Source organism: Nematolebias whitei, chromosome 18, assembly GCF_014905685.2.
Source record: "Nematolebias whitei isolate Nwh7 chromosome 18, NemWhi1, whole genome shotgun sequence".
In the NCBI taxonomy this organism is placed as follows: Eukaryota; Metazoa; Chordata; class Actinopteri; order Cyprinodontiformes; family Rivulidae; genus Nematolebias; species Nematolebias whitei.
The window spans coordinates 38,022,610-38,041,695 of NC_056515.1; the positions used below are offsets into that span (position 1 = coordinate 38,022,610).

The 19,086-nt window shown below is 41.7% G+C and overlaps 2 protein-coding genes across 2 annotated transcripts in view; both read left to right on the forward strand.

Annotated features, from left to right (window-relative positions):
• The first annotated feature begins 6,505 nt into the window (after positions 1 to 6,505).
• On the forward strand, positions 6,506 to 13,087 carry LOC119424809 (glutamine synthetase). The gene is made up of 7 exons (XM_037692310.1): positions 6,506 to 6,544; positions 7,278 to 7,482; positions 9,142 to 9,303; positions 9,383 to 9,529; positions 10,764 to 10,891; positions 10,981 to 11,180; positions 12,686 to 13,087. The coding sequence occupies exons 2-7, from the start codon at positions 7,314 to 7,316 to the stop codon at positions 12,999 to 13,001; spliced, it is 1,122 nt and encodes a 373-aa protein (XP_037548238.1). The 5' UTR covers positions 6,506 to 6,544; positions 7,278 to 7,313; the 3' UTR covers positions 13,002 to 13,087.
• Positions 13,088 to 17,502: 4,415 nt separating this feature from the next.
• arrdc1b (arrestin domain containing 1b) overlaps positions 17,503 to 19,086 on the forward strand; it is a 31,757-nt gene continuing 30,173 nt past the window's right edge. The window contains exon 1 of the mRNA XM_037692069.1: positions 17,503 to 17,669. Within this exon, the coding sequence (XP_037547997.1) occupies positions 17,552 to 17,669 (118 nt within the window). The 5' untranslated portion in view covers positions 17,503 to 17,551. The remainder of the gene's footprint in view (positions 17,670 to 19,086) is intronic.

Here is a 19,086-nt window from a genome sequence, read left to right on the forward strand (position 1 = left end):
AGTTAAGATTATTGTTCATAATGATTAATCTGGTAATTAGAGTTAAAATGTGCCTTTTTAGTATTGAACTTGTTTAGTTACATTTAAATTTTTTTGCATTTCTTAAATAATTAATTGTTAGCTGTGCAACGGTCAAATATTGAGTTTATTCAACAACTCTTAGCTGGTGAGTTTGTACGTGTTGCTCATTTGTTTAGTTATAAATACTCAAAATTACGTTTTATCTGTAAGTTTTTTTTTTAAGATAATTCATTTTAATAAAAGTTGAAGGAAGAAATGGTAAAAGAAGAATTGTGTGTGAAATAAAAGTGCTCATATCTTTGTGTTCATTTGTGTCTGTTAGCAAAATATCTCATGAACTGTTGGAGAGATATTAATGAAACACTCAGGAAGTGATGATAGGATGAACGTCTACAACCGTTCAGCTTATGGTGTCAGTTTGATTCAAGATGGCCGCCACAGCCAACCCAGCTTAGCGTACACATAAAGGGCTACAACTCAGGTAAATTTACAGGTATTGTGCTAAAATTTAATGTGGTAGTAGCTGAGGATCGCCCTCAAAAGATAATTTGGGAACTAACAGATCAAACTAGATTTGCTTTGGAAACGTCAACATGAAATATTGAAGTCAACGCTGCCTGTCTGTTAGCAAAATATCTCATGAGCCACTAGGTGGATTATAGTGAAACCTTCAGGAAACAACCCTTGGATGTACGTCTACAGCTGATTAGTTTTTGGAGTTGATCTAATTTAAGATGGCCGCCACAGCTAACTTAATTCAACCAACATTGAAATGGCTGTAACTCCGTGAAATTTACAGATATTTAGTTACAGTGTGGTTTGGTAGTAGCTGAGAGTCATTCCCAACAGATGTCAACAAAAAAAAAAATCGATTTAATCTTGTTATTGTTTAACATCAGATGGTTTTAGCCTAAAAAGGTGAAGGTGGCGGGCGATTTGCATTCTCTAAATGTCTGCACGGTGGTGAAGTGGGTGGAATTAATACAAATTAGAATCTGTTTTTCTAAAAACTGATTAGCCTGTCTGTTAAATCTGCGTTTAGAGATAAAAAATAAAATAAGTCATGAGGACATCCGCGCGGTGCGCTCCCCTCTGATCTGATCCTTGTTAGAGGAGATGACGACATCCCGCCCTTAGCAACGGTCGCGTCTCTAAGGCAACATCCTCCACTGCCAGTGTGGCAGCGCGCGACCCTCAGCGCTGAAGGAGGAGGGGGGTCTTCATCCTGATGAAGAGGATGGTGTCACGGGTGGAGGAACCAACAGCCGCCTGACCATCATCATCATCACCCGGTCCGGTCTGAATGGACCCCGCCGTGCTCATCTTCCTGCTCTACGTGATGATCGCGCACGAGCTGGTGTGCGCTTTGATGGACTACCGGAAGCGCAGCGCCAAGCCCCACAGACGCGCCGCCGGACCCCAGCTGCTGCGCTCCAGGTGCGTGAAAACGTGCGCGCGAATCTGCCACGCGGGGTTTTTGTTCGGGTCCGCTCAAGACGTGAACAAAACTGAAGTCCCTTCAGCTGTTCGGGTGTCACGAGATCTGAAGTCCACGTGGAAATTTATGTTTTTTTGTCGTTTTCTTCTGTTTTGGGTCGAAATGAACAGAAAGTGTCATGAAGGTCGACTTTTAACTTTACAAGACCTTTTAGCTTCGTCATGATTTCACTCACTGGATCCTCCAACATTCATGTCACAAACTGAAAGCTGCTGCAACACCAGTGTCCCTGTCCACACCTGGAACACCAGTGTCCCTGTCCACACCTGGAACACCAGTGTCCCTGTCCACACCTGGAACACCGGTGTCCCTGTCCACACCTGGAACACCGGTGTCCCTGTCCACACCTGGAACACCGGTGTCCCTGTCCACACCTAGAACACCGGTGTCCCTGTCCAGTGTGACTGAGACAGCTTCGAGCTTGACGGACAGGTCAAATACGTTCTGGAAGAAGTTTTATGGTCACATGAGCTGAGATGAGATCATCTCATTTGTCCGGGGTAGAATCTGCAGTGAAATGAGTTATGTTAGGACGGGGAACCCTCCTCGTCCTCTCTGTGTTCGTCCTCAGGCAGCAGAACCTGTTTCAGGATCTTTTCAGCCTTGTTTAATGTCCTACAGGTCAGAGAGAGACGTTCTGGTGGTGGACCAGCCTCTTGATAGCCTTGGAGTTCTCTCAGGTGCAGCTGCGCTTCCAGGTGGTGCTGCTCACAGATGGCTGCAGTCTCCAAGGCGTCTGAGATGGAAGAGACTCCGTCTGGCCTTCTTAACGGTTCTGTTTACTTGGACCAGGACTGATCCTGTGCAATGACCACACCAAGGTATGTGAAGTGGTCCACTTAAAACCTGCTGATCCAGAGTGGACGATGTCACTTTGCTGTGTTCTCCTGAAATGCAGGAGGCTGTCTCCTGGCACCAGCTCTCCAGGTAGGTGTTCTCTAGTGTGCTCTGGGTGGTTGGTCCCACACCGGCTGTATCGTCAGCTAACTGGATCAAGATGTTGTGTCTGATGAAGACACACAGTCAAGCTGTCCATCAGTGACGAGGACGACCGTCTCCCTTTGATTGTGGATCCTTCTGTGACTGAGGAGTCCTGGTCTGGATGCATGGACGTGTCCGCAGTCTGCACAGGTGGAGTTCGTTGGACTTCTTGGTTGATCAGGAATGGCTGCATGTTGTTTTCGCTGCCTTCGTTTCCCTTCCAGGTGTTTGTTTCTTGAGGTAATCGATTTCCTGATCAACGGACGTCTTTCAGTTTGGTCGATCCGTGACCCGCTCTTCCCAGTTGGTCCAGCCGATACAGCGTGACTTGAGTTTCTGCTTCAAGGTGTCTTTGAAACATTCTTTGGACTTCTTGTTCTTTCCACTTGTCATTGGGAACAGAAGATCTGTTTGGGAAGGCGACTGTTGGACTTTAGGACAAGGTCCAGCCCACGCCAAGTTGGTTTTTGATGACAGTGGATTCAGTACTGGTCGTTTTGGCGTTGCTAAGGACACTGATGTCAGTTCCATATTCCTCCCCACGGACGATGAGATGGCTTCAGAGGCAACGCTGATGGGAACATTCCAAGATGTCCGCGGTAGGTGGTCCACGGTTCAGAACTGCAGAAATGAGAGAATCACTACAGCATCGTAGACCAGCATTTTAAATTTATTCATGAGATCTCAGTTCCTGAAGGCTTGTGCTCTCACGTCCGAAGGTCACTCCAGCACAATGAAGTCTGTACTGGATCTCACTGACGATGTCTACGTTTAAAGTGAGATGAGTCCCAAGATATGGAAAGTGGTCAACATTTCCAAGGGTGGCTCCTGTCAGCTGGATCGAAGGAGCTTCAGAGACATTGTCCTTAGGTGGGGGCTGGTATAGTTTAGTACTGCTGTCTGATGGGGGACGCCCAGTCATGAGGGTACAGTGAGTACAGCAGAGGGCTCAGCACACGTCCCTGAGGGGTTCCAGTATGGAGCATGAGTGGTGGGAGGAGGTCAAAGATTGAGTTTCTGATTGGATGAATCATCAGAACTGGTTTCTGATCAGTTAAAGCTTCTTTACAAAGGCCGTGCCAGGAAACCAACCAGTTTAGATGAATTTTATCAACTCCAACAACAACTTTCAACAAGCTGAAATCACAACGTTTGATGGTTTATTTAATATTGATAATTTCATATTTACCCGACCACTTCATCCTCACAGTGTTTTCCTTTAGCTCTGAGCTGGATGAATGTGGTTAGGGTCGGTAGTTTCCTTCTCCTGAATCAGTAATGTTGTCACTTCCTGTTAATCCTCTCCCACCTCAGTGCTCGTCAGGGGGCGTGGAGGGCAAACGACCAGTCGTTGAGCAGCAACAAAGCGGCGAGAGACCTGAGGAAGAGCAGCCGCATCGTGAGGAAAGCCTGACGGCGAAAAAAGGTGGACGCAGTTTTTATTTATTTAATCCAGGATGGTGGTCATGACATCTGAGTCCCAAACGTCTCGTTCCATGAGGAACCCTTGGGTCATGTGTTGTGATGACTCTCAGCTACTACCACACCAAATTCCATCTCAATACCTGTAAAACGGGCCAAATTATAGCCATTTCTATTGGCTGTGGCAGCCATCTTAAATTGGTTTGGTCAAGCAACGAGTGGTGGTTACATACACTGAAGCTCTTACGCTGAGCATTTTAGAGGGTTTCCACCTGCTTTCATTTTAGCTCCAACCACAGGTTCTTCTGACGTCTGATGATGTCGGACCTGCCTGCCGGCTGTCACCGTGCGTCATCCGGCCCAGCGCCCCGTGAGTTTAGGAACACACCTTAACAACAAGCTTTTCAAGTTTAACGATTTGCATTCCCTCCCACACTTTCAAGGCTGGTTACTTTCATTTCAATTGTTTCTCATTTACGTGAAGTGAAGATTGTGACAAACAATCACAAACACGGCCTGGAGCCAAATCGTGGCGACAAACCAAAGGTCCAGCACTCCTTCCATTATTTTAACAGACGGGGCAGGTTGAGTAGTGACTCTGACTTTTCAGTTGAATAAATCAAATTCCATTATTTACCGATTAACTTGTATCAGTAAATGTTAAAATCTTATAAAGCTGCAAATTTTGGTTTTGAGTTGCCACAAGGAAATTTCCAGCAGTCCCCATCTGGCTGCTCCTTTGAAAACTTTCTGGAGGCCCCCCCGTTTCCGATTTCAGAACCAGAAGAAGTTTTATTTTCATTGTACCGAGATACAGTGAGATTATGTTCGTACAGTGGTCCGAAAGATGGCCCTAGTGCACGTAGCTGCTGTTACAAGAGCGCGGCCCCTTATTCTTTATCAGAATATTTTAGATAGAAAAAGATAAGAGCCATACGGATGGATAGTGGTATTACAAAAAACATCTCTTCAAATCGTGTCTTTGTCCCTAGTTACCCATGTCCCAGGAGAAATTTGATAGTCTGCTTGTATCCGAGGCCAAATTGGGAAGTCAGATCTGAATCTGCCACAATTGTTGATTTTCTTCAGGCAGACTGTTTTTCCCCTCGTCAGCCTTGAGTCCTGCTGGAACGTTCCGGTCCAAAATTGTCAGATTTATGGGTATTTCACTCCACTGATCCATGTTATGAGCCTTCTTCAAGGTCAATCCTAACATGCAGGCGAGTCCTAGAAGCCGCCGGTGGCCTGCAATTCTCACAAATCATCTCCATCTTACGGTTTAGCTCATAAATCAGCTGATTTTGAGGACTCGTAGCACAAACCAAACCTTCACACAGACTCTGAAGCTTTACCATGACCAAAACTGCAGAACCCCTGCTATCATAAATCCAAATATATAAACGTCTTCAGCGTCCTCCTGAGACAGAACTGAGAGGCACATCAGCTACCAAACTCCCCATGGATCTCTGATGTACCCCACAGCGTGAGTCTCAGCCAGACAAGAGGGCTCTCCAGGACCGTGTCGTTTTGTTGAAAATATTTTGTCGATTGTGTTGAAAGTCCAGCTCACCAGATCCATAATAGTATTTTTTCGTTCTGCAGTTGTATACCAGGAGCTCCAACGCACACAAAGAGCAAAGCAGGAGGAAGGAGAACGGGGGGAGCGAGAGCCAGAGGAGAAGAAAAAACTGTTAAACAGGTGCGCTACCAAGGGGGAAGGAAGGGGGGCAATGGAAAACTGTTTAAACTTGCTGGACCCCCCTTTTTACCTTATTTTTGGGGAGTGAGTCGAGACAGTTCTTCTCGTCCTAAGCATTTCATTACATTGTTGACCTTGTGTTGATTTTGCGTATACCTAACCTGTTAGCCTGAAAGAAAAAAAATCCTTCTCAGTGTCTGGACACAAAGCAGGTTTTCTAGAAGAAGATTCCTTAACTTCTATATTCCAGTAATTTCATGCCGCTTACATTTTTTTGGTGCCACCCTAACATTATCAGTGGCCCCCATCTGGCCACCCTTTATGAAAACATCTTGTAGACGCCCCTGCTGTTAAAACAGTCGTGTGGCAAGATGTTTTGCTAACAGACCCTTAGTATTTTAAAAACAGATCTGGTTTTCCTGTAAAACTCTCGTGTATTTTATTCCGACCGGCGCAATAATTTCGTCCTTTGGTCGCCTTGTTTACTGCCTCGCAGGCTCCCGCGTGGCCGAGCACGTTTTCTGTCAGGGTTGTTGAATCGAGTTCAACGAGCTGAAAATCTCAGCTCAGCGAGCAGCCATCAGTCAGCAGAACATCTCGGGTTCATTATGTCTCTCGTGGGGGGGTGGGGGTGTCTAATCTGTGCGCCGGTTCGACTAAAATCCTTAGTCAGTTTTATTTTCTCTTTAAAACATGAGAGCGAGGAGTGAAGTGTTCTGCTCTGAAGTGGAGACCCCGAGTCAAGGAGACTTTGTTTTCCACGTCTGTTCCAAGTTAACCGCTCGACGTGTGTAGTGGAAACAAACGCCGACAACCACTCCTCGAGTCGCATGACGTCACCGACACGCTTAAATACAGCAAACCAGTTCCGACTTGTCGCTCCTCCAGTTGGACGGCACCTGCCTGAGGTCACCTGTCTTCCTGTAAGTCCTCTACTGTAACTAAATATTCACATTTAATGTCTTTATAGTCCAGTTTGTCTTTATTTGTCTATTTCAGGGCTATTCAGCTAAACTGCACAGGGGTCCACAGTTATTGTCATTAAGTAAGTTTGTTTTATGATTTAAAATCTAGTTTTATTTAAAAATTAACCCGTTCTTGGGCCGAACTGAGTTCACCCGTGGGCCTGATTTGGCCCCCGGGCCACCAGTTGACTGGCCCAGCTTTATTTAGTCTCTTGGAAGATGAAACGTTTAGGAACATTTACCGCTGATTAGATTCAGTCCAGTTTCAGAGGCGGCCTGGTCGTTTTTACTATGGGCCTAACATCTGGTGTGGTAGTAGCTGAGACTCATCCCTATCACACACTTTGAGGACTAGATCTTTGTTGTTTAAAGCAGCTTCGCTTTGTTTGAACGAGTCAAATCGAAGTTTAAAAATCAACTTTAAGACACGAAACATTTGACTTCTTGAAACTTTAGTTCGTCAGATCTGTTCGGAGTATTTATTAAAAACGGACAAAGTACTTTAGGCGTGTTTTATCTAAATATAAGTACCCAGTTGTAACAGTTACAAGTATTTATTATAACTAATGGTCTCGGTAATTCTGTGTAGCTTTGAGTTTCATATACAGAAACACAATCTGCTTTAAACGCAGGAATATAAATGTTGTCTAAACAAAGAGCAGGACTGTAAACCTGTTCGCTGTTGATGCAGACCGGCTGTCCGAGTTTCTGGAGCTCGCAGGACAACATGGCGTCCTTATCGGTCAGCTCGCGCCTCAACAAGGCCGTGCGGCAGCAGTACATGAGCCTGCCTCAGGGCGAGAAGTGCCAGGCCACCTACATCTGGATCGACGGCACCGGAGAGGGGCTCCGCAACAAGACCAGGACTCTGGACACGGTGCCGCGGAGCATAGATGGTAACGAAATAATCCTGTTTCTGTCTGTGTGCTCGTAAAGACGATCGTTTTAGGGTTAGACCTGGACACACGGCGAGGTTTTTACACTTAAGTTCGATAAATATGACGATTTAAACGAGGAGATCAATGGTTTATTGCTTGATTTTTGGTTTGTCTGTTAATAAAATGTATCAGAAACCAATCGGCGCAGACGGTAGTCACTCACTGGATGTACAACTGATTAACTTCTACACACACAAGAATGTCCGAACCTTTTAATGTCCGGGCTAAAATCAAGATGAAAGTGCTCGCAGATTGCAAAAATTAGAATTTTTGAATGAAAAACATATAAAAGATTATTTATTTGGTTTGTTGGTTCATTTTAAAATGGCATGACGTTTTAGTGAAAGATGGAAAAAACAGTTCTAAATCACGAATATTTACCGCCATGAACGAAAATCACTCCGTTTCTTTGACTTGTGTCTGTTGTTTCCTTGTGCTTGGAAAATACATTTTAGTTTATTTTATTAAAAGAAAGTTGCTAAAAAAAGGGGATTGGACATTGAATCTCTAAAAGTCAACTTTTTGGTAAAATGCAACAAAGGTTTGACGTACTTTTTATCAATAAAATATTAAAAAGTTGTGTCGTTCTTAATTTTACACATTTAATAACGATTTTTTTCATCAGGTTTTCAGTTAAATCTAAAAAACTTTGCCCTAAAATTTGAAAAAAGGGTTTGTCTACGTTAATGTCTTTAAATAATTTGCAGTCACGGGCCACACAACAGGTGGCCGGTGGCCGCAAATGGCCCGTGGGCCACACTTTGGACACCCCATTGCTGCGTGGGAAAAGTCTCAGTCTCTAATTTCTGTAAAGTTTCCCCCAAGAATTTCTCTATATTTTGTTTATCAAACCTTCTTACCACTCTGACCAGTTTCTCAGTCCTCGCTGATGAAAAACATCCCCATACCATGATGCTCTCACCACCGTGCTTCTCTGTGGGGGGGGGACCATCATGGTATGGGGGTTATTGGGTTTGAAAAATAGCATGAAACAATTCAAAAGTAAACACAAAATGGCTGCAACTAGTAGGTCTGATCAAACTAAACTGTAAATGCATGTTTGTTTTTGATTACCGTATTTTTCGGACTATAAGGTGCACCAGATTATAAGGCGCATTAAGCGAAACAAAACAGTCAGATAAGTCAAACTATATTAACTCGTTCCCAGTAACTCTCAGCATTGTTCAGTTGTACCACATAAAATCTGTTTGAGGTCAGAAGCACAACCAGAATTAATACATAAGGTGCACCGGATTATAAGGCTCTCTGTCGATTTTTGAGAACATTTAAGGATTTTAAGTGCCTTATAGTCCGAAAATTAGTTTGACTCAATCAAAATGCTGCTAAACCAGCCACTAATCACCTGAGGAACTCGTGGACCGACAGCTTGTGCTTCACCTTGACAAAGCACAAAAGCTAATTACGTGCCAGAGCATTTTTCTGACAGGAAGTCCGCGCCCATTGCTCTGAATTTATTCCCTTCCTGAATAAACAAATATATCCAAGGCTCTGGAGATTTGTCTCAACAATAATAAGATTTTTATTAAGTTTCGGTGGAGGAAAGTCTTTCAAATTCAAGTCTGTTTTGAGGTGACTGCTTATTTTCTGCGTCATCAGATATCCCCGAGTGGAACTTCGATGGATCGAGCACCTACCAGGCCGAAGGCTCCAACAGCGACATGTACCTGGTTCCAGTCTGCATGTTCAGGGACCCGTTCACCCTGGACCCGAACAAACTTGTCCTCTGCGAGGTTCTCAAATACAACCGCCTACCTGCTGGTACGCTCCTCTCTGCTGGGCTGTTGTTCAGTGAGGTCAGGAAAATGAACTCTGATGGGTTTTGTTTCCGCTTTTCCAGAAACGAACCATCGGAATGGCTGCAACACCGTCATGGAGAAGGTCAAAGAGCACTGCATGTGGTTCGGGATGGAGCAAGAGTACACGCTCCTAGGAATAGATGGACATCCTTTCAGCTGGCCCACGAACGGGTTCCCAGCTCCGCAAGGTGAATCACGTGTCAGACTTATCTCCTTTCCATGCAGTCCATCAGTGGTGGGCAGCTAACCAAAAGTTAGCTTCATTAACCCATTCTGCTAACTAAATAATTAGCTTCGCTAATGCTGCACCGCTAAACAGGTATTAAAAAAATCAGCGGAAGCTAACGCTAAACCGCAAACCGCTACGATGACTGTCACTCAGTCAGCATCACGTCTTCGTCTCCTTCCGGTTGAAGCAGCGTCGACCAATCACGTCTTGTCACGTGTACACGTAGATAGCCAATAGCGTGCCTATCGAACTCTTCGAGACACGCCCACAACAGACGGAAACAAGATTACGAATTTTGTAGCAGACTTAAAGTTAGCGAAAACTAATTTAGCGGAAGCTAATTTGGCTAACGATTTTCGCAGTAAGCAAAAACGCTAATCTGCTAAATGAAAAATTAGTTCCGCTATTAGCTGTTAGCGGATTAGCGGAACTGTGCTCACCACTGGAAGACAAAAATGAAAATAGTGCATCTTAAATCAAATCTCCGCCTGCTTATGTTTATTTAACGCTAGCATTAGCATTGTAGCAAGCTAGCCATTGACAAAAAGTTAGGAAAATGAAGTGGGGTTCTGTGCAGCGGTTATGTCCTGCATCATAGATAGATGTTTCAGCCTGCGTTTGTAGAATTATAACTGAATAGCGCTGGTCCCAGTTTCTAAAAATAGCTTTGCAATGTAAGACGCAAGCAAGTACCTGAATCTCAGACAAGCGAAGCTTCGAGTACAAAAGAATTAGTGCTGTAGTTGTGGTTTGTGCGCCATAAAACCTAGCAAAAAGATGGCATTCAACAAGCCTTGTTGCTATGGGACTTGCAGTAGTAACGGCAGAAATGCTGACGAGCCTCATATGCTTCAAAAGATCTGGATTATCTCCTAGATTCCCATGAGTCTTCGCTTTAAGTGAAGTAAAAACTCATGGGAATGTTTGATTTCACTTAGATAAATATAATTGTCAATGCTGGTGTGAAGCTACATCATATCCTTGGCGATTAATAGCCACCACGACCATTTTTCTCTGTAAATTATTAACATGATGGTGGCGTTTAAAGCCTCGAAGCCTTCCTGAAGGTCAGATCAATGACAAATCATAGTTTACTGACTGTCTCTCCTAAGAAAATCATTTTTCTGCACATTTGTCAACAGTTCTCAGGCCCTTTTTAAAATTGAATTTGTTGTTTCTCCCCCTACATTAAGGTCCATATTACTGCGGGGTGGGAGCAGACCATGCGTATGGACGGGACATAGTGGAGTGCCATTACAAGGCCTGCCTCTACGCTGGCGTTAAAATCTACGGCACCAACGCAGAAGTCATGCCGTCTCAGGTAGTTTTGATGCCGCGCGGTGAAAACAAACTCTTTTACTGTTTTTTTGTTTCTTCTCCCACGTTAACGTCGGTCTCTTCTGGCTTCAGTGGGAGTTCCAGGTGGGTCCCTGTGAGGGCATCGAGATGGGCGACCACCTTTGGGTCGCACGCTTCCTGTTGCATCGTGTTTGTGAAGACTTTGGGATCGTTGCAACTCTGGACCCCAAACCAATAAAGGGCAACTGGAACGGTGCTGGTTGCCACACAAATGTCAGCACCAAGGAGATGAGGGAGGAAGGAGGACTGCAGTGAGTAAAGATTCCTTAAGGGAACTCGTTTTAAAACAATAAAGTACACTTTTTACTTTCCTATGGGCTTATTTCATACTTTGTTGTCATATTTCCTATAAAATATACACAAAAGTCCCCGAAATAAAACAAAACAAATACATTTGTAATTCGAAATAGCTCATAGTTAGTTTAGTTTTCATGTTTAAATACCCACAATCCTTCAGTCCATCTAATTAAGATGCTACAAATACTGACTCGGTATTCATGGGACTGTTTTCCTCATATTTTCCCCAAATGTTTATTTGCAATCTAACCACTGTTATTTTAGCCCTTAGTAGTTTGTAGTTTTTAAAATATTTCACTTTATTTAAAATATTTTCTCCATGGAAACACATGGGGGCTTCTTAAATTTATTTAATTAATCAATTACATTTTTTTTTGCTTTTTTTTAGCTCATGTTATGCTACTTTTAGCTATTAGCTTACTTTTGGATACATTTAGCTGATATTTTGCTACTTTGACATTCTGCTCCAGGGTTTTGCTCCTTTTAGCTTTTAGCTAGAGCTCTGCCAGTTTTAGCTTTAACAATCTTCTTCAGAAGAATCCACAGAAGTACAGCATAAGGGATAGGCCTGCACTAAATTAGCGACAATCTGTGAAACATTTCCGTATAAATAATGGAATTTTGGTCAAACAAAACGAGGACAGTCGGCCATCTTTGGAGCTTAGATAAATGGGTCACAGAAGGTCAGACTTTACTTGACCAAGTTGACATTTTTGTACCATTTTTCACAAAAATGCATTTTAAGTTTTATGATTTCTGAAGATTTTACTACAGATTGACCAACTCGGGGCTTTAAGCTGTCCAAATGTTCCAAAATGTTTGGCAAACAAGCTCCTCCTATCCCTGTTAACGTCTTAAATTAAATTATACAAAATGAAGACGTTTTTGTCTTCTTTCATCCAATGTGTCTCTCACTGCTATAGGACTTAGGGTTCTCTTTGGAAACCACCTGGAGTGTGGAGTACCACCACTCAAACTCCCGTTGACCTCTACTACCGTATTTTTTGGACTATAAGGTGCACTTAAAATCATTTTAATTTTCTCAAAAATCAACAGTGAGCCTTATAGAAACACAGTATATCTGAGTCAGAACTTTCTCTAAAAACTAGAAGTTAATGGGTCTTTTCGCTGACGTAAAACTTTATAGACAAATCAAAAATTACTCGTGTGATGACCACATGTTTCAGCTACGTACAAATCAGATTATTTTACCACTACGACCAGTAGTTTTTGCGCAGTGGCTGGTTGTTTGAGGCTTACTTTCTCATCTGCATTGTTCAGTCTTAGAATGACTTTTGTCAGGGAGTGAGAGACATAAATGTGTGGTTACCATGGTGATCCTAATAAGCCACTGGCAACACCTTTAGCATTTCTATGGATCTTGAAGCCCCCCGTTTCTTGTTGCTCTTAATGAGAATGTTGGAGAAAATGCAGCTGACTGTATTTTGTCTTCCGACAGGCACATCGAGCAAGCCATCGAGAAACTGAGCAAGAAACACCAAGAGCACCTTCGCGTGTACGACCCGCACGGAGGTGAGGACAACGTGAGGCGCCTAACAGGCCTGCATGAAACCTCCAGCGTCTATGACTTCTCCGCCGGCGTGGCGAACCGAGGCGCCAGCATTCGCATCCCCCGGCAAGTGGGCAAGGATGGGAAGGGTTACTTCGAGGACCGCCGCCCCGCCGCCAACTGTGACCCGTACACCGTGACGAAGGCCATCGCACAAACATGCCTGCTTGACTCGGAAGAGGAGGAAGCCAGCTGTAAAAAGTGAGAGTTCACCTGGCGGAGTCGCAGACGGCTTGAACAGTTCATTTTTACTTCTTTATAAGGATTCATTCAACCTCATTCAAATCATTCAACCAGGATCTTCGACTAATTGGAAAAATAGACCTTATTTGATAAACAATTACTTCAGCTATAAAACGATACCTTAAAAATACTATAGGCTGGTAAATTTTTATAATTTAAAAAAATCAGTGACACACAAATGTCCCCATTGATTTACGCTGCAATGCATTCTGGGTAAATGATGTAATGGTGGCAGTTTGGTAGGCAGGGTGCTCCTTTCTGTTGACGGGGCGGTGCACCCTCCTTGGACAATGGTGGGGGTAACACTGACGTTAGCTACAGAGCTAATGGTAGTAGCTCCCAAGCTAATAGTGTTAGCTCTGGCGCTAATATGATGGTAGGTCCAGAGCAAATATATATGATGTTAGCTCTAGACTTAATAGCATAAGCTCCAGAACTAATGCATGTATGACGTTAGCTACAGAAATATTAATATGTATATGATGTTAGCTCCATACCTAATGCATGTATGGCATTAGCTACATTGGTATTATGTAGCTTATATAGCATTAGCTCCAGAGCTAATGGTGTTAGCTCTGGAGCTAATATATGTGACCTTAGCGCCAGAGCCAATATATATTAGCACCAGAGCTAATGCATGTATTTTATTAGCTACATAGGTATTATGTTGCTATATGGCATTAGCTCCAGAGCTAATGGTGTTAGCTTCAAAGCTAATGGTTTTAGCTTTGGAGCTAATATATGTGGCGTTAACTCCAGAGCTAACAAATTAAACATATAAAAAATATACAAGTTGATCATATTTGATTGTTTTAATTCATATATTGTACACAAGGACTAATGCGACATTTATGTTATAATTTTTTTAGCCTTGACTTCTTGTGTTCTCCACTACAACAGGCGTAATCTTTGTCCCAGAATGCATTGCGCTGGTAAAATAACGGTGACGTCCTTAGGTGAAAAATGTAATAAACATTTATAAATTTATAGGAGTTTTCACATGTCACACTTAACTTTTAGTAGAATTGAGAAATAACGACATATTAAGGCCAATATGTGCAAGTAGTCAGAGATCCTTTTAAAATCTCAAAATGATGGATAACGGTTCTTATTGACGAGTTATTTTACCACACGGCACTAAATGAATTTAAAAAAATGGAAGAATCAAGAGGCGATACATGTCACAAGAAATAAAATGTTCCAAACATTACCATTACTACGACAAATAGTTAACAAGAAATTAAACAATAATGTATTGGCTAATCAAAATCTAGAAGAAAATAATCACAAGACCTGCAATTTAATCATAAATATGTCTCAGTTTAATAAAATATGAGTAAAATTTGCTCTAAGACGTTAAAAATGAACAGTAAAGACGGATTATATATGTGAAAAGATGCAAACCAGGAATAAATGGAGTCAAAAGAGCAGAAAATTAACACACACAAAATATACAATAACAAGAAATGCCAGATGAACAACAGTAGCTACAAAATGTCTCGGAACGTCAACAAAATGAGCAAAAGGTGGATTAACAATTAATTTAATTATAAAACGGCAGCAAAGAAATAAAAAAAGAGCAACAACAAAACTAGATGTTGTGTCTCTTCAAGTCTTATTTTTTGTTGAACAAGTCGTTTTTTTCAGTCTGGATCCTGTTTGTTCAATATTGTAGCATTAAAGCGACGTAAAAAGATTTTCTTTGTGAGTTTACCGGATCAGAGTTGATCGAGAGGTGCTGCTATGTTCATCCATATGAAAAGAAAAAATATGTTGTTTGGAAATAAAAAAAAACGAAGGATGATAGTTAACAGTGATGCAGCTTCGTCAAACTTGTAAATAAATGTTTGTTTGTTCCTTTGTTTATATTTCTGAGTTACAAAATAAAAGTTATGTCTCTTCTTTGAAAGAAAATAAAGACAAAATGAATGTTCTGCGTCATTTCAATACAATAAACAGCTGTTGTGTCGGCTGTCGACGTTGATTTAAGACAAGCCCATTACACCAACCCTCCACCACCGTGCTTCATTGTTGATAGTAAAGTAAATCTAAAGTTGGGTTTGATGTTCTGCTCAGGTCAACTTGACCTGAAAAAAACAACATTGTCTGCTTGAATGTGTGTGAGGAAAGTTTGTGACGAACGTTTTGGATTTAAACGCACCCTGAATGTAACATCAACACAAGAAGCTGAAAACAGGAAGTGGAAGTTCACCTGAAAGACAGGAAGCTGATAACAGGAAGTTGATAGACAGGAAACGCGTCCTGTCGTGATCTTGGACCTGTTAGCTGAAGCCTGAAGAGATTTAAATGGAACTAATATCTCTGAGCATTGCACAGTCTGACCTTCGGGGTGAATTTGCAACTCTTGAGACAAGTGACAGCTGTCTCAAATGTTTTCCACTCATGAATGATTTTTCTCTTTGTTGAAAATTTGTCCTTGGAGTAATTTGAAAATAATACTTAACCATTCGCAGATCGGTGTTGCCTAAGGTCATTGCTGATGATTTTCCACCCTGGCACTGCGTTAAATCTTACCTGTCTGATATTTTACTTTCAAATCCTGTGCAAGCAGCGAGACTAAACTTCACACTTTCCATCTTGGCTTTATCTTTATCCGATGACTGCATGCTCTCAATAAAATAAAATGGTTTTTTGCACTTTTCACTGCTTTATCTTATTCGTGCACGATGTAGACACTTTCTTCAGTTGGACACTAGATAGAGGTGTTGAGTCAGCACTTGTGTTTCTGCAGCCTAAAAAAACCCAAGCTTTTTATTAGAATCATCTTAAGTTTATATGAGGGATGATGTGGTTCAAGATGCCCTAAACCACTTAGAGATGCTGAGTCAGCTGTTTGAAGATGACGAATGGTTGAATGGATGAATGAATGAGGTAATCCAGTCTGGCACTGCTCAGGATGATGAACAGTTCCTGACAGCCTCGCGGCATCACCGTGACCCCTGCGGTTTGAGGAGGAAACTTTATGAAAGATAAATACGCAGAGTGATGCTTTGAAGCAGCTCGGGTGCCACTAGAGACCAGATCTCCATGGATACAGGCAGTCACTTGGCAACAGTGTTGTCTGTCGTCATGGAAACGCATCAGAACGATTAGGCCGGATCAGATGACAAAGCAGAAATCAGGAAGGAGGTTAATTTTGCTGTTTTTGGCCGATAGCAATAAACTCAGAGTCATGACTGACGAGAGAAATGTGAGCACTGAACATCTGCTGAACTCGGCTGAAGCTAAAATTGAGCTTATACAACTAAAACAAATAGAACTCTAGCTAAAAGTCAAGCAAAACACTAGCTACAAACTAAAAGTAGAAAAATGTTAGGGAAATTGAGAGAAATATCAGCTAAAAGCGGCTAAAGAAAAGCTAAAAACAGCCAAGTGGATGTTCGAACCTAAAAGTAGCTAAAATGCTAGCTAAACTAGCACAACTCTAGCTAAAAGCTGCAAAAGTCTAGCTGGTATAGGCAAAAGCAGTTAATGGTAGCAAGAAACTAAAAAGGCTAGCTAAAAGCAAAGAATGGCTAAATGCTTGTTAAAATGGGTAGAAATGTAGCTAAAGACAGTAAAAGGCTAACAAATACCTTAAAACTAACAATATGCAAGCTAAAAGTTGCTATACAACTAAAGGTGTAAACAAGTCTAGTTAAATAGCTTATCGCAAAAAAGTTATTAGAAGCAGCTAAAAGTAGAAAAGGGGTACCTAAAGGTAGCAAAAGGCTAGCTAAAAGCTAACATAAGCAAAAAAAATTCCATTCATTCAGCCTTTATTTCTACAGGTTAATCCCATTGAACCCCGAGGACTCATTTACCAGAGAGACCTGATTTCATCAAAGAATGACGACAACAATGGATAACAACGAAAAGAATAGACAGTTATAAAAAGGCATACAGATTAAAAGATAAATACAAATAAAATGGCAAAAAAAGTAACAAAAGCAGCCAGATTACAAGGCGAACGTAGAAAACCACAAACAGGAACATGTCTGCATTGGTCGCCGCCAGGACTCCAACAGATTCTTAAAGCCACTTAGAGAGGTCAAGGTCTCGGCCTTGACCTTCAATCTTATGTTGATAAAAGCAGCAACACTTAGCTAAAGTTAGTAAATAATTTGCTCAAATCAGTAAAAACCTAGCCTAAAGCTAAAAGTAGTAGAATGCTGCCTAAAAGAAGAAAGTATCAAACATGTAGCTAAATTTATTAAAAGATAAAAGTAGCTAAAAGTGCCCTAAAAATCAAATGTATAATGTTATTATCATTAGCGTAAGTGATAGTTCCCATCATGAGAATGAGCTGAACGTTTAGAAATACGAATAAGCTAAAATAGCACAAAGTATCCACAAAGTTTATTTAAAAGATTAGGGGATGTTTCTCTGCAATCAATTACGTTTCCGGGTTGCGGTGACGTCACCGGTGTTGTTGGGCGGGGCTTCGCGGCGGCAGCAGCAGGTGAGCGAGAGCCGCGGCTCGTGCTCTGGGTGACACTCGGAGCGGGAGTCATGGGGAAGCTGCAGGAATTTGACATCACTTTTACCAACAACAAGGTGGTCTACGGTCCGGGGGAGTCCATTAGCGGAACCGTGAGGATTCGAACCGGCAGCTCGCTGCCGTACAAAGGTAAGAGAGCGGTCCGGATCGGTTCCATCAACAGGAGGAGAAAAAACAAACGGTTTTTTTCAGTTAGCGTCTTCTTCCGCCCGCTGCTGCTGGAGCTCCTCCAAAGATAAACTTTGTCGTCGTGCGCCGTTTGTTTCTCATGAACGTCTCGTCCTGTTGTCGATACTGGGCTCGGTTCTGCTGGGACAGAGTCCACGAGATTACGACCAGTGCTCGCCACTGGTTCTCTGTTGGTTAGACCACATCCTGCTTCTGTTTCCTTCTTTGGACTCCCAGAACCGCATCAGTCCGTCTGAAAATCACAAACTGTTCTATTTTTCTCACAAGTCCGACCGGTTTTAGTTGATATGTAGCTGAAATCGTGATAATCGGCTAAAGGATTTTGTGTTTGGCTTTTTTCAGTTCCTTTCGGTTTTCAACTGAAACTGTTTGTGAAGGTATGAGAAGCAAAACACTAGCTAAAAGTAGAAAAATGTTAGCTAAAAGTATATAAAAAAAGACTAGTTTAACGTTTAATTTGCAAAAGAATCTGAAAAAAAAGGAAAAAAATTGCTTAAAGAATCAAAAGGGTAGTTAGAAGCTAAAAAGTAACAGTTCCAAAATGCTAAATGTAGCACAAGGCTAACTAAAAAAAAATAGCAGGAAGCTAGCTAAAATTAGCAAAAGACTAGCTAAAAGTTAAATAAAATGTAATTAAATGTTAATTTTTGCAATGGCTAACTAGAAAAAGCAAGCTGCATTTTGTTAGCTAAATGTTACAGAACTGTTCCTAAAGTCTGAATTTAATAAAAGGCTAGCTAAAAGTAACAAAAGTGGCAAAACTGTTGCTAAAAGCTAAATATAGCAGATGGCTAGCTAAAGGTTTACAGAACATTTCCTGAAAGCTAAATGTTAGTAAGCAGCTTGCTAAAAGCTAAACATAGTAAAGTAGTTATTTAATGCTAAAAGTTGCAAATGGCTAACTAAAAGCTAGCAATAATAAAAAGCAAGCTGAAAGCAACATTTGATTAACAAAGGCTAAAAGTAACAAAACAGTTCCTAAAAGCTGAATATAGCAGGAGGCTAGCTAAAAGCTAAATGTAATATTTCAGGTCCTAACAGCTAAAAGTAACAAAACAGTTCCTAAAAATTGAATATATCAGGAGGCTAGCTAAAAGCTAAATGTAATAGTTCAGGTCTTAACAGCTAAAAGTAACAAAACCGTTCCTAAAAATTGAATATAGCAGGAGGCTAGCTAAAAGCTAAATGTAATATTTCAGGTCTTAACAGCTAAAAGTAACAAAACAGTTCCTAAAAATTGAATATATCAGGAGGCTAGCTAAAAGCTAAATGTAATATTTCAGGTCTTAACAGCTAAAAGTAACAAAACAGTTCCTAAAAATTGAATATAGCAGGAGGCTAGCTAAAAGCTAAATGT